This window comes from Sphaeramia orbicularis, chromosome 18 (assembly GCF_902148855.1).
Source record: "Sphaeramia orbicularis chromosome 18, fSphaOr1.1, whole genome shotgun sequence".
Classification (NCBI taxonomy): Eukaryota; Metazoa; Chordata; class Actinopteri; order Kurtiformes; family Apogonidae; genus Sphaeramia; species Sphaeramia orbicularis.
This window is the reverse complement of record NC_043974.1, coordinates 3,822,649-3,836,837: the sequence shown is the minus strand read 5'-3', so window position 1 is coordinate 3,836,837 and position 14,189 is coordinate 3,822,649. Positions and strand designations below refer to the sequence as shown.

General features: G+C 39.5%; 1 protein-coding gene across 1 annotated transcript in view; it reads left to right on the top strand.

Annotated features, from left to right (window-relative positions):
• cyp26b1 (cytochrome P450, family 26, subfamily b, polypeptide 1) overlaps window positions 1-13,983 on the top strand; it is a 55,060-nt gene extending 41,077 nt beyond the window's left edge. The window contains exons 3-7 of the mRNA XM_030162165.1: window positions 5,765-5,883; window positions 7,056-7,212; window positions 8,036-8,191; window positions 10,601-10,885; window positions 12,151-13,983. Coding sequence (XP_030018025.1) covers window positions 5,765-5,883; window positions 7,056-7,212; window positions 8,036-8,191; window positions 10,601-10,885; window positions 12,151-12,543 — 1,110 coding nt within the window. The 3' untranslated portion in view covers window positions 12,544-13,983. The remainder of the gene's footprint in view (window positions 1-5,764; window positions 5,884-7,055; window positions 7,213-8,035; window positions 8,192-10,600; window positions 10,886-12,150) is intronic.
• Window positions 13,984-14,189: the final 206 nt, after the last annotated feature.

Here is a 14,189-nt window from a genome sequence, read left to right as displayed (position 1 = left end):
AGAGAGAGAGAGAGAGAGAGAGAGAGTGAAGGAGGGCAGGGGAAAGGAGGGCAGAGAGAAGAATAAAGGAGTCTTTACATGTCTGTGGAACCAGCAGCTCGCAGCACTTTCACATAATTTAAGACATATGGATGTTATTAGGACGACTGTGTCTGTGTGTGTGTGTCTGTGTGTGTGTGTGTGTGTGTGTGTGAGCTGGAGTCTGCATTGGAGTGTGAGTGTGAGTGTGTGACAATATGTGTGTCTTTGCGCTGCAGGCTACAGAGGACGGTCACGTTTTTGTGGTGCAGCACAATGACTGTACTGAACAATACCCACACACACACACACACACACACACACACACACACACACACACACAACAAACACACACCCCACACACACCCCTGTCCTGTGAGGAACTTGGAACGTCCCTGAGTGACACTGCATGAAAAACTATGTTTGATTGGCAGTCAGGCCATGTAGGGAGATAGTGTGTGTGTGTGTGTGTGTGTGTGTATGTTTGTCTGACCTATAGTTACCTCTCGGAGTCTTGGCCTCCTGTTTGGCTGCATACACTGACTGACTGTACAGTAGCTCAAGCCTGTGTGTGTGTGTGTGTGTGTGTGTGTGTGTGTGTGTGTGTGTGTGTGTATTTAGGAATACCTAGAGTACTCACCCAAATTGACCAATTATGCGTAACCCAATGCAGACAACTTAAATGGCTAAATTCATAACGTTACACAACCACCTCTGGCTTATTCTCACTTTTCATTGTCTTTTCATTGTGTGTGTCTTTTTGAAGTTGGAGACAACAGTCGCTTTTCTATTGACCCTCAAATTGCATGAATATAACTTGTGCATAAAAATTTGCTTCATGGAAAAATGACAATTTCGCCCAAACTCTTGTCTTTCGATGAAAAGTTTTTGCACTGGCAAGAGGTGGTTTTTGGGCTGTAGTTAAAGTGGTGTATTGTGCAAAACTGTAATGGAAAGACCTTTAAGTGCAACTAGAGTCACGTGAACAAAACAAAACAGATGTTAATGGATGTTTGAACAAGAGAAGAAGAGTTGAACCCAAACGTGTGTATGTGTGGACACACCAGGAAACCACATCCTTTTAGAATTCAGTAGGAGATAGAGGAGGAACCAGCATTCTAGATTCAAAACAACACAGATTTATGTTCATGTTTATGGAAGGACTTCTACTGATATCGACCAGAAGAAAGAAACTAAAACCGACATTACGCACTTCTGTTTTTTTGACATTTAGTAAATATTGTTAAATTTTTGCGCATATGTCCAACGGTAATGCGACTAATGACACATTCACATTACATCATTACAAGATCAACAATATTTTAGTTTGCTTTTCATCTTCTGGAAAATAGTTATTGAACTATTTGATGTATTTTTGAAGAAAATCTCACCAGCCCTTAATAACTAACTGGTTACTACCGTCCACTAAATGTAGTTCAGTTTGTGTTTCAGCTACACGTCAGTAAATATGTGCATTACAGCCTTCCATTACTTCCACTATAAGCCTAACCTTAATCACATGCAACTCTGAACTGCAAAATGACTAAAGTTTTGGCTGTTTGACCAATAATCGATCTTTTCTCCAGCGCTGCACTTCCAGAGTAAGATTGTTGTGAGTTAGAGGAAAAACATGACGGTGAGCTTTGGCTTTGGGTTTGTGTTGTGTCTAGGCTTTTTTGGACAGACCACTGCACTGTGAAGCCTCAGGTTTTACACTGAGTTTGTGTAATCTGTGAGCGACTACAGTGGTCTGCGTAAGGGATAAAGTTACTAAGCAACCACCAGATTGTACTGGCAAAATAAATGCCAACAGTGTGATCAAGACCCCAAAGTGGAAGCCCTGTTTGAGTCACTTCGTATGTACCAGTTCTAACAGTTTTAAAAGTAGTAAGGACTGATTTCTGTGTAAAATGTCAGCTGTAACTTGGCAGGAAAAACAAGTCACTGAAGTTTGTTGCTTATAGGGGTGTAAGAAAATATCGGTTCTGCAATATATCGTGATATTTTGTTTCACAATACTGTATCGATATTAAAAAGTACTGTACTGATATTTTTAAGTATTTATTCAAATGTAGATATTGTGGAGGTTCATTTCTGTTTTTTTGTTTTTCTTTTTTTGTTTATATCTTATTTATTATTCTTTTACACTCTTTTATTAAATAATGTTAGTTCCTTTGTGGGGATTGCACAAAAATAATGTTCTGATGTTAGTTCTGAACTAATAGAATCTGAACATTTGAACAGGATCTGAAACTGGAATGTCTGTAAAACAGAATTTCAGTTTTAACACGGGAACATTTTGTGATATAACATTAGATCCTGTTCTGATCAAATAAAAATGTGTTCGGTATTTGTGCAGATTTTTGGTGTAATTCAATTCTTCAAGGAAATAATAATTTAAAAACAAAGAAAACAAAAAACTGCCTTAACAGTATCATGATATATTGTAATATATCATATCGTGATCATAGTATTGTGATTTGTATCATATCGCCAGGTTCTTGCCACTACACAGCCCTAGTTGCTTAGATCACATTTACTAAATACTTGAGCAACTGAACCAACACTTAAATAACCACAGAACCAACCAATTAGACAACAAATTTAGTGAGAAGGAAACCCAATTACTACCTAAAAAATCAGTAATAGGATGAATTAACCAAATAAACTTCACTAAACTTAAGTTAATTTTACCAAATAACTTACAAATAAAGTAGCAGCAGATATCGACATCCTTTTCTTTCTGTAAAACATGCAAGTTGGGCCTGGCCTGTAGCCATGACAACCCCTATGAGATAATCTGTCATACTGAATTCATTATTCACTCCCATTTCGTGCAAACTTAATTAAATTTCTCTTAAAAATCCAGGGGAACAGATGGTCAAATGTGTCTTCATAAAGCTCATTTCTACAACTAAACGCAGGCCACTCTTCGGATCATAGCCTTGTAATTTTTTATGTGGCTGTTCTGAGGTCAGCTGGTGTGTGTAATCCCCTGACGACCAGGTTTGAGAGCAGGTCATGTAAACTGATCTGTGACCAGCGTCCCCGGGGTGCGGCACCAGAGGAAATGTAGCGCTGCTAACGTCTTAAAATGTAGTGTGTGATCTGCACTAACCACTCCCTAACAGACACACGCTGAACATATACGGCTGTACAGTATATACACGTAATTCACTTTCATGCACACGGCACCGGCTCAGTAGACTATTGTTCATTCATTCTGAAAGGTGGGGGAAGAGGGTGGGGTGGGGAGGGGAGGGGAGGGGAGGGAAGGGGGAGCCAGAGTGGGAAGAGGGCAACAGAGGAGAGAGAAAATGAGAGGAAAATGAGGTACAGGACAAAATAAGAGTATGAGTGCCCAACGGATGCTTCAGTGGCTCAAACGTCGACCTCAGGAACCACATGTGCCCGCTCTGGTCTGGGATCAAATCCCACTAGAAACTCCTTCCTTTCCTCTCACGCTCCAGTGAAGAGAACCAGTGACATTCTGTCTTCATAACTATACCACTTATCTTCAACAGCATAAAAAATGTCCAATAATGTTATTTTATTCGCATATGATGTACTGTGGGTCTTACTAGAACACGGCACGAAACTATTGCGCAAGTTTTTCAAGGCACCGAGGGACATAACTATATGTTTTTAACTGTTCTGGTAGCTGTAGATACAGGGAAAAACAGTGCTCAACCAAACTGAAATCATCCGGTTTAGAGACTCGTACACGGACGCTAAAATCAAGTGATAGTTTTTTGACAAGTGGAAAGTGTTTTAACCTGGTGTGAAGGGTCTTATCTGTCAGAAATATAACAGAAGAATTTGAAAACTATCAAAATGCCCAACTTTTCTACTGTTCTGACAGGAAAAAAACTGGCCTTCAAACCTTTCAGTATTTATTTGGTGGACTCCCAAGTTGTTCATGTTTTCAAACACTTGCATGAACATGTTATGGGTTCTAACAAAACAGTCGCCACACAGACCAGTTTTATTTTGATTGGAATGAGGACTTACATGGTTATTAGACACTAATATTTCCAGGGTTACAGTATGGCTGTCAACCTGCTTGAAAAGTCCTTCCAACTGAGTCGAACTGGGCCACTTTCTTCCACTCGACAAGGTTACATGACACATTTTTAATCTTAGTTAGTCCCAATTTAAATATTAGAATCAATGGAAACACAGGGAGTGGCATAAATATGCTGAGTGTCCTTGCAAGGAGAAGACGTAGAGGACAAAAGAATCAAAACTAGCGAAATAAGTTGAAACAAACTGCAAATAAGACAAGTATGAGCTTCTGTGAGTTGAATACTAAAAGAGCTCATAAAAACTGGGGACTCAGAAAAACAAAATGCATAAAAGTGATTGCCAACCTTAACTTGCTTTTGCCAAACAGTTTTTCTGATTATCACAAAAACACATTCATCTTGAATGTGAAATTTACCCAATCAAATGTTCCAGTCTCGTTTCATTGAGCAGAAAATGCAAACCATGTGGCCCAGTCACCAAAGCAGGCACTGCCTTCCTGCTGCTGGCGGTGACAAAGCACTTTGAGTACAATTGAACTTGAAGAACAACTGGAAGAATACGTGACCTCCGCGGTATGAGACGTTTCTTGCTGCTAAAGAACACTTTGGTTCCCTGAGAATATGACATTTGTGACCGTTTTTTATCCAACAAGCAGGCAATGGTCTCCATTCAGTTCTGTCAGACATTTAAACCACTGTAAATGTTTTGGGAAAAGCTCTAAAGGTTAAATTCACAAGAATATTATTTATTCAAACAGAGCTAAGTGTTAGTGACTGATTTGTATTAATATAAAAGCCCTTTTCTTGTCCAGTCCACCCACTTTTCTCCAGTGTTCTCGACTTCTAAATCATTTCCAAGACTGTTTTAAGGGCAGTTTTGGAGGTAAAATCAGATGGAATGTTATTTGTCCAAACAACACCGACGACTCGTGACTGATTCATACCAAGAAATACTATGAGCAGCCAGGAAAGACTGAAACCCCCCCCCCCCCCCCCCCCTCCCCCCTCTGTCTTATTCTGCCTGTCATTCTGGTTGTGCTGACTACAGGGGAAAACCTCCACAATGTATAAGTCTGTAAAGAGAGAGGGGGAGAACCATTTTGGGGATGAATGAGGAGTGAGCATCACAGAAGTCGCAGAATGAGCAAATGATGGAAAGTTCTGTTAAGGTCGCATTTAAGAAAGAGAAGAAGGAAGTCATAGAAAATGAAAATGACAATATGAGTACTTTATAATTACTTTACTTACTTTACATTCCTACTATTATAATTTCTCTGCTTGTTTAAAGAACAAACCAAAATGCCACTTGGGCCTTTTTGGAAATTTTGTCGCAAAGTGCACTGTGGGAAGTGAAAGCTGTTTCTTCACCAAACCATAGCACGATGTTACACAAAAGCTGATTAAAACTTGTTGAAAGATTCCTGAAATACTGAGTCTTTAATAAATAATTTGCAGAAAATCTAGAAGCATTAACATGTCATTGCTCACCTACGCTGTCAGTCAAGATTAGCCACACTCAGAGGTTTCCTAAAGACGTCCTGCTTGCGTGCATATGAGGGGATTACAGTATGTGTGTCTTTAATTACCATCTTTATACTCTGCATTGACTTGTATTGACTGTATCAACTCTTTGTTGGTTTGCCAAGAAAGAAAATCTATTCTGTTAGATGAAAATGTCAGTTTAACTGATGAAAGTATCTGTCTTGTGTTTGTCTCCTCAGGTGTTTGCTAAGGTGTTCAGCCATGAGGCCTTGGAGTCCTACCTCCCCAAAATCCAGCAGGTCATCCAGGAGAGCCTCCGAGTGTGGAGCTCCAACCCAGAGCCCATCAACGTCTACAGGTACAATGAAGGTTGCACAGATCACACATGCTCACACCAGGTAGAAACCTAAGTTCTGTGGTTAGGACTTAGGCATCCATTGTGGAGTAGGTCACTTAGGTTCCCATTATAGATACAGATATGTGGATACCCACACACATCCACCCATTAGCACCCTGTCAGACCATAACAGACATAGGTAATGGGACTGAAAATGGGTGCTGATGCAATAATTCATGGTTTTATCCTATCAGTTGTGATGATGAAAATGGAATGAGATGCCAGTAAATACTAGGGGTGTAAAAAATATCGGTTCTGCCATATATTGCGATATTTCATTTCATGATACTGTATCGATATTAAAAAGTACTGTATCGATATTTTTAGGTATTTACTCAAATACAGATATGGCGGAGGTTCATTTTTGTTTTTCTTTATTGTTTATATCTTATTTATTATAATTTAACAGTATTTTATTAAATACTGGTTATTTGAAGAATCCTAAAAGCACTTTTACTGTCTGAGAGGCAGATGTTAGTTCCTTTGTTGGGATTGCACAGAAATACTGTTCTGATGTTAGTTGTGAACTAATAGAATCTGAACATTTGAACAGGATCTTAAACTGTAATGTCTGTAAAACAAAATTTCAGTTTGAACACAGGAACATTTTGTGATACAACATTAGATCCTGTTGGGATCAAATAAAAATGTGTTTAGTATTTGTGCAGATTTCGGGTGTTATTCAATTCTTCAAGGAAATAATCATTTAAAAAAAAGACACAAACAAAAAATTGCCTTTTTAACAGCATCATGATATATCATGATATATGGTATTGTGATCCTAGTATTGTGATTTGTATCATATTGCCAGATTATTGCTAATACACACCCATAGTAAATACACAGCTGCAATGGAGCAAAGGTTTGACTAAGGTTAGAGATGTCTTATGCACAAGACATGTGGAACACAACCCCCTTTTCTGGGATAATACGTGTGTTTCAGCATATATGAGGAAAGGGTGAGGAGTGAAGTAAAGATCAGATCTGCCAAAGTTTGGTTCTCATCTGAGCCCTGCCCTGAACTGGTGACATGTCCAGGTTATATACATAGCCAGGATGGATGGATGGATGGATGAATGGATGGATGGATGCTCATCTGATTCACCTGGTTCTTCTTGTTTGTCTTTCCACAGGGAGAGTCAGAGGTTGTCCTTCACTATGGCAGTGAGGGTGCTTCTGGGGTTCAGGGTGTCAGAGGAGGAGATGAAACACCTGTTTTCAACCTTCCAGGACTTTGTTGACAACCTCTTCAGCCTGCCCATAGACCTGCCGTTCAGTGGCTACAGGAAGGTTCGTATTACCATCAGCTCATTTGTCCCCCATGCAAACTTTCCACACACCTGTGCTTTTTCCCTCTTTCTTTCCAAGTTTGCCAGTATCCAAAAAACCAAATAATTTCATGCTTGGTTGTAATGAGGGCTCACTAGGCTACTGCTGATGAATTTATCGAAACCCAACTGAGATTTGACACTTAAAGATACACTAGTGCGTTGACCTGTGGGGAACCCTGGGTTCTGGATCCTCTGATCCAGTTCAGTCCTTTACTTCCTTTACTTTCTTGGTAAATTCCATGGTCATTTTCAGTTGAATAACCTCTCAGCTGGCATGTCTGTTTGTGCACATGGGCAACGTGGCCCTGTTGTTTACCTGTTGCTAGGTAACCCCCTTCAATGACAATTCTATGATTCTGGGCATAGAAATGTGATTGTAAGGCTATTGTATTCCAAAATTACTAGTATCTCCCAAAATATTGGTCCTATCAACTTGCCGTTTTCGCTCGTCTCTTCCTTGACTAAAAATACATAAGTATGACAAACTGTAGCAGTCAGCTCTGTACGGATTTAGTGTGATGACCAAGACACACACACAGAGTCCACTTCCCTTTTATAATGTAGATGTCAATGCATGGTCTGAATAGGGCCTTATTTTATCTTATGTAGAGGCAACTTTGGGATACTTGGACTTTTGCCACATTAGAACTGCTGCTGTTGAGCTGATACATGTGCAAAAGAGAAAAAAAATCAAGTGAAACTTCACGAAGAAGACTCAAATATATCACATATAATGTGAAAAGCAAACATGATAACTTGTTGGTCTGTTGTCATGTGTGCAGGGTATCCGTGCACGGGACACTCTGCAAAAAAGCATAGAGAAGGCCATCAGGGAGAAGCCACTGTGTTCCCAGGGCAAAGATTACAGCGACGCTCTGGACGTCCTGATGGAGAGCGCCAAAGAGAACGGCACCGAGCTCACTATGCAGGAACTGAAGGTAACGCACACAGGAAGGAGGAGACGCTGGGGAGGAGCACAAGAACTCCCACTAACGCAGGCATAGGATACACATAGAAACTCTAGCATGTGTGTGCTAGCAGTCAGGATCACACATAGAGAAGAACACATGTACTGTTTACCTACTAAAGTGCTGCCAAAAGGAACCCGTCTGGCAGAGTGAACACACACACACAAACATATAGGGACCATAATTTGTCAAACAAGTCGTCTCGGGGTCATAGAAACAGCATGTATGTGCAATATGACTGCGGGGATGCTATGCTGGCGCTAATGTGCAGACAGTAACAGTAAAAGACACACACTCCTGGACAGGCACACCCTCTATTTACTTATTAAAGTAATTCTAAGGAATTCTGTGGAAACTCAACTCTCTCAGCTTCTCTGTGGTTTCTGGGTTAAGTCCAGGGCCAAAAATAAGTCAACACTCCCCCTGCGAGGGGTCTGAAAGAGGCCTCCTGTACACACACACACACACACACACACACACACACACACACAGATGCAGTATATAAATACACACACAAAGTGAACTGGGGAGCCCCTGTCGCTGAGGCCCGGCTCAAGCACACTCCTGCAGGTTTCTGACGCACGCATATATAATCTACTCCGACTGGGACGATGAGGTAGAGACGGGTTTTGACACACACACATGATGGCACATGAGAGGTTTATACTGACAGTCCAGTGGTATTTATTCCACTATTTAATAAAGGAGCAGGTAAGGTGAGCTAAATGTTGTCATTGGACATGAACTCCATATTTCCAAATGTTCTACTTTTTAGGAATTGAAAACAAGGAAACTTGTGTTATTCATCTGCTTTTGACACATTTTTGACCCTATATTGTTGCTATATTGTTACAAAACAAATGGCAAAATGTACTATATGAGCCTTTAGTAGATGTGTCCAAGGCAATCTATATTTGCTCTTTTATTTAACACAAACATATTTCCCCACTTAGGGATTAAAATAGACTAGTCCAGCTCAGTCGCCAGAATAAAATTACAAAAAAGTTACAATTGCTTGTTTGTGTAAAAGCATAAATATGTATAATGTAAACGCAGCTTTTGTCATTGATGGATCTGCTAGGTTTTGGACTTTCCTTAATGAGTAGGACATAAAAAAGCATAAAAACTCTTTGGTTAGGTTTAAGGAAAACATTATACTATGGTTTAAATATGAACTAGAAAAGCACTTTGAGAGCTCAGACCTCCGCCAAAGCAGATCAGCGACCCCCCCCCATCACCACCAAAATTTAATCATTTGTTCTTTGTGCCAGTATCATTTCCTGAAAATTTCATCTAAATCTATCCATATCTTTTTGAGTTATCTTGCTCCCGTCAGACAGACAGACAGACAGACCAACGCCGGCAAATACATAACCTCCTTGGCGGAGGTAATAATTACAACTAGTGTGTGTCTGACCCGTGTGGATCCACAGGTTCCAGATGTGGTCGTTTTTATGCTGTTGTGTATTCGTGCATGCTGTAACATATTTGTCCAGCAGTCACCGCCAAAGCATTCTGGCCATAGCAACATGATTATTAAGGCTATTGTTTTCCAAAATTACTATCTCCCAAAATATTGGTCCTTATCAAACTGCCGTTTTCGCTACTCCGTTCCTTGACCAAAAATACTTAAGTATGACAAACTGCAGCAGTCAGCTCTGTACAGATTTAGTGTGAATCCCCGGACACACATACACACACAGAGTCCATTTGTGAGTCCATTTTTATCACATGATTGCAGACTTCTTTCTATTAAACACAAACCTAGTATCTTCCTATATATATGACATGAGTATTAAAAAACACTTTTTGGGGGGGGGGGCAGAAACATTGAGATCTTATGTATCAGTATATCAGGGACCTGCAGAAGCCTGTAATATTTTTTCATTTTGGTGAATGGATTTAATTAGTCACAATCTCCTCCTCTAAATCTGCACTGGATGAGAAAGCTAGTTGAATACAATGCATCATCTGCAGTAAAGATAAGCCCAACTGTACTGCCTTGTTTTGTTGCTGCGCTAAAATTATACTTTACTTTTGGCTTTTCCTTAGTGAGGCATTAAGTATCAGTACAAGTGGGGATAATGTGTTTGGAGATTGTATGAAGAAACTTGTCATTTGAGATGTGTTTAAGGAAATAGCTGAACAAAACCAAAAGATTCTGCACCAGATAAGTCACATTCTGTCCTAAATCAATAGACTTCACGTGTCTAATGATAAAGTAATTCTCAGTCTAAAGTCACAAGAAAAATCAGAAATGAAAGAAGAAGAAAAGAGATAAATACTACACATAGTTTTGAACTGTTTTTTCCAGTGTCACAAGCCAAAAAAAGGATCTAATTCCCTAATACGCCACTCAATCTTTCCAAAACCCTACAGGAGTCAACAATCGAGCTGATCTTCGCTGCTTTCGCCACCACCGCCAGTGCCAGCACCTCCCTCATCATGCAGCTCCTCCGCCACCCGACGGTTCTGGAGCGACTCAGGGAGGAGTTAAGAGCCAGGGGCCTCCTCCACAACGGCTGCCTCTGCCCGGAAGGAGAGCTGAGACTGGACACTATTGTCAGCTTGAAGTACCTGGACTGTGTCATCAAGGAGGTGCTGAGACTCTTCACGCCGGTGTCCGGGGCTTATCGAACCGCCATGCAGACCTTTGAACTTGATGTGAGTCCAAGGACTTTCACACTCACCCGTTTTTTCCAAAGATGTAAAATTATGTAAATTAGTCTTGATTAGGACTGTGTATTGGCAAGAATGTGGCGATACGATACAAATCACAATACTAGGATCACGATACGATATATCACGATATATCATGATACTGTTAGAAAGGCACATTTTTTGTTTCTTTTTTTGAAAGATTATTTCCTTGAAGTATTGAATTACACCAGAAATCTGCACAAATACTAAATACATTTTTATTTGATCACAACAGGATCTAATGTTATATCACAAAATGTTCCTGTGTTCAAACCAAGGTTCTAATAGCTTTGGATTTTTCATTATAGTTTAGTTTTATTTAGTTTGGACTTCTTTTTCTCTAATTCAATTAGTTTTAATTTGGTTTTTAGAGCAGGTTTGCTAGTTTTTATTAGTTTTTGGGTTTTTTTTCTAAATGCTTAATTTTAGTTTAGTTTTAGTATTAATTTTAGTTTTGTCGTATCTTTTCTCTTCTTCTCGGTCGAATTCAAATAAATCCCAGACAGGACTGCTGCTTTCTCCCAATTTCAGTCTCCATGTTTCCAGGTAGATTGGGGACAAAAAGACGATTCTAAACCACAAGTGACAAGAAGTGACGGACTGTTAAATATCATATGGTGCCAGCAGCTAAAATTGCTTGAGAGAAATAAATCAATTTTATATCAATCTGACCCTGACAAAGACGAAAACGAAGGGAATTTTATCCATAATTTTTATACGTTTTAGTTAGTTTTGTAAACACACAATACAGTTTCAGTTAGTTATCGTTTTTTTCTTTCACTTATAGTTTTTATTTATTTCAGTTAACAAAAATGTTTTTACAATTCTAGTTTTCGTCATTTCGTTAGTTTTCGTTAATGATAATAACCTTGGTTCAAACTTAAATTCTGTTTTACAGACATTACAGTTTAAGATCCTGTTCAAATTTTCATATTCTATTAGTTCAGACCTAACATCAGAACATCATTTTTGTGCAAACCCAACTAAGGAACTAAAATTATTTCATAAAAGACTGTTAAATAATTATAAATAAAATATAAACAAAAAAAAACAAAACAAAAATGAACCTCCACAACATCTGCATTTGAATGAATACCTAAAAATATCGATACAGTACTTTTTAATATCGATACAGTATTGTCAAATGAAATATCGCAATATATTGCAGAACCAATATTTTCTTACAGCCCTAGTCTTGATAATGCTTTTCTTTGTTTTGGGTGCTCTAGGGTGTTCAGATTCCAAAGGGCTGGAGTGTGATGTACAGCATTCGGGACACGCACGACACCTCCTCGGTCTTCAAAGACGTGGACGCCTTCGACCCGGACCGCTTCAGCCAGGAGCGAGGCGAAGACAAGGAGGGTCGCTTCCACTACCTGCCTTTCGGCGGCGGCGTCCGGTCCTGTCTGGGCAAGCAGCTCGCCACGCTCTTCCTCCGCATCTTGGCCATCGAGCTCGCCAGCACCAGCCGCTTCGAGCTGGCGACCCGGCAGTTCCCCCGCGTGGTCACGGTACCGGTGGTCCACCCCGTCGACGGGCTGAAGGTCAAGTTCTACGGCTTGGACTCCAACCAGAACGAGATCATGGCCAAGTCCGAAGAGCTTCTGGGAGCGACCGTTTGAAAGGCGGAGAGTTGACAAGTCCGAGGGGGCGGTCGAGTTTTCAAGTACAAGAATGAAGGAAGGAAAGAAGGAAATTTCTGAGTTGTTTTTCTCCCCCCCCCCCCCATTACCCCCACCCCCCACTCCCCCCTTTGTTGGAGGTTCTTTTTCAGACTAAAAGGAAAGCAGAAGTCTTCGTCTCTTGTTAGAGCTGATGATGATGATGATAGTGGGACTTTACTCAGACAAAGGAAGAAGCTGCCAAAAAAAGTTCTTAATTATGCTCTATTCTATGTATTTTTTTAAAGAAATTTACAAACAAAATGTATGTACAAAAAGCTATATAATATAACTAGAAAGAGAATGTGGGTAGTGCACAACGGGAGAAAGTGAAGCGGTGGTACTTTTGGCGAAACGAAGCGTTGAAACTAGAAAAGAAAGATGGCTGTGGGGCGAAGGTGAGGTGGAAGAAACAGGGTATAGGATGAAAGAATATGATAGTTTAGCATTTTGCTTGTGCTTAATTTAAAAGAAAGAAAATCAGTGAACCATTTGTCTACCAGGGTAAACAAGACAGACATGAGAGGTGTAGCAGCAGACTTCTGGTTCAAATAGAAGAAGCGTAACAGATTTAACTCATGATTCCTGCTTCACTGACAACGGTTTCAAAGAATGACAGCCAGGGCGGCTTCCCTAAATTCAGGTGTATATTATTTAAAGGTTCATCTAATTAAATTTATTTGCTTATATACGCAGTACAGTCATAGAACAGGTTGTGGCATAAACAGACACTTTGCGTCAGACACTAACTATATGATCATATATGAACTGTTCTCAGCGGTTGAACTGTCCTGATCGTATGGGTGAGTCAGTGAAGGAAAGGCTAAGCTAAGAGTTGAACGAATGGAGCTCTGATGGAAAAGAAATTGCGATTCGATGTTTTAATGTACAGACGACATGTAACGCAAATAGGCAATTTGAAATCTAAGCGGTCTTCAACTGAGAACTGAATTAGCTTTGGTTAATATTTCTCTTTAGGTGAATGCTCAGTAAAAACCCTTTTACTAAGTCATTCTAGAGGCTTTTCTTATTCGGCAGTTGACGCTCATTTTCACTAATATTGGCTGTAGAATAGGTGGCAAGAACTGAAATTTACAACTGTCGAAAAATAAAGAACATGCTACAACAAATGTAAAATATGAGAAAAAAGCGTTAGTGGTTAAAAAATAGATCGTGTTATTCCTATTTGCAGCTGGATATTTAAACTCAACACATAAGGAATGATCTGCCATGATTTTTTCCAAACTATGCAAACTGTTAATTCACTCAATTGTGTACTTATATTTAGGGATGTGTATTGGCAAGAATCTGGCGATACAATACAAATCACAATACTAGGATCACGATACGATATATCACGATATATCACGATATATCAGGATACTGTTAAAAAGCAATTTTTTGTTTGTTTCTTTTTTTTTATGATTATTTCCTTGGAGAATTGAATTACACTAGAAATATGTACAAATACTCAACACATTTTTATTTGATCACAACAGGATCTAATGCTATATCACAAATTTTACCCGTTAAAACTTAAATTATGCTTTATAGACATTACAGTTTAAGATCCTGCTCAAATGTTCATATTCTATCAGTTCAGAACT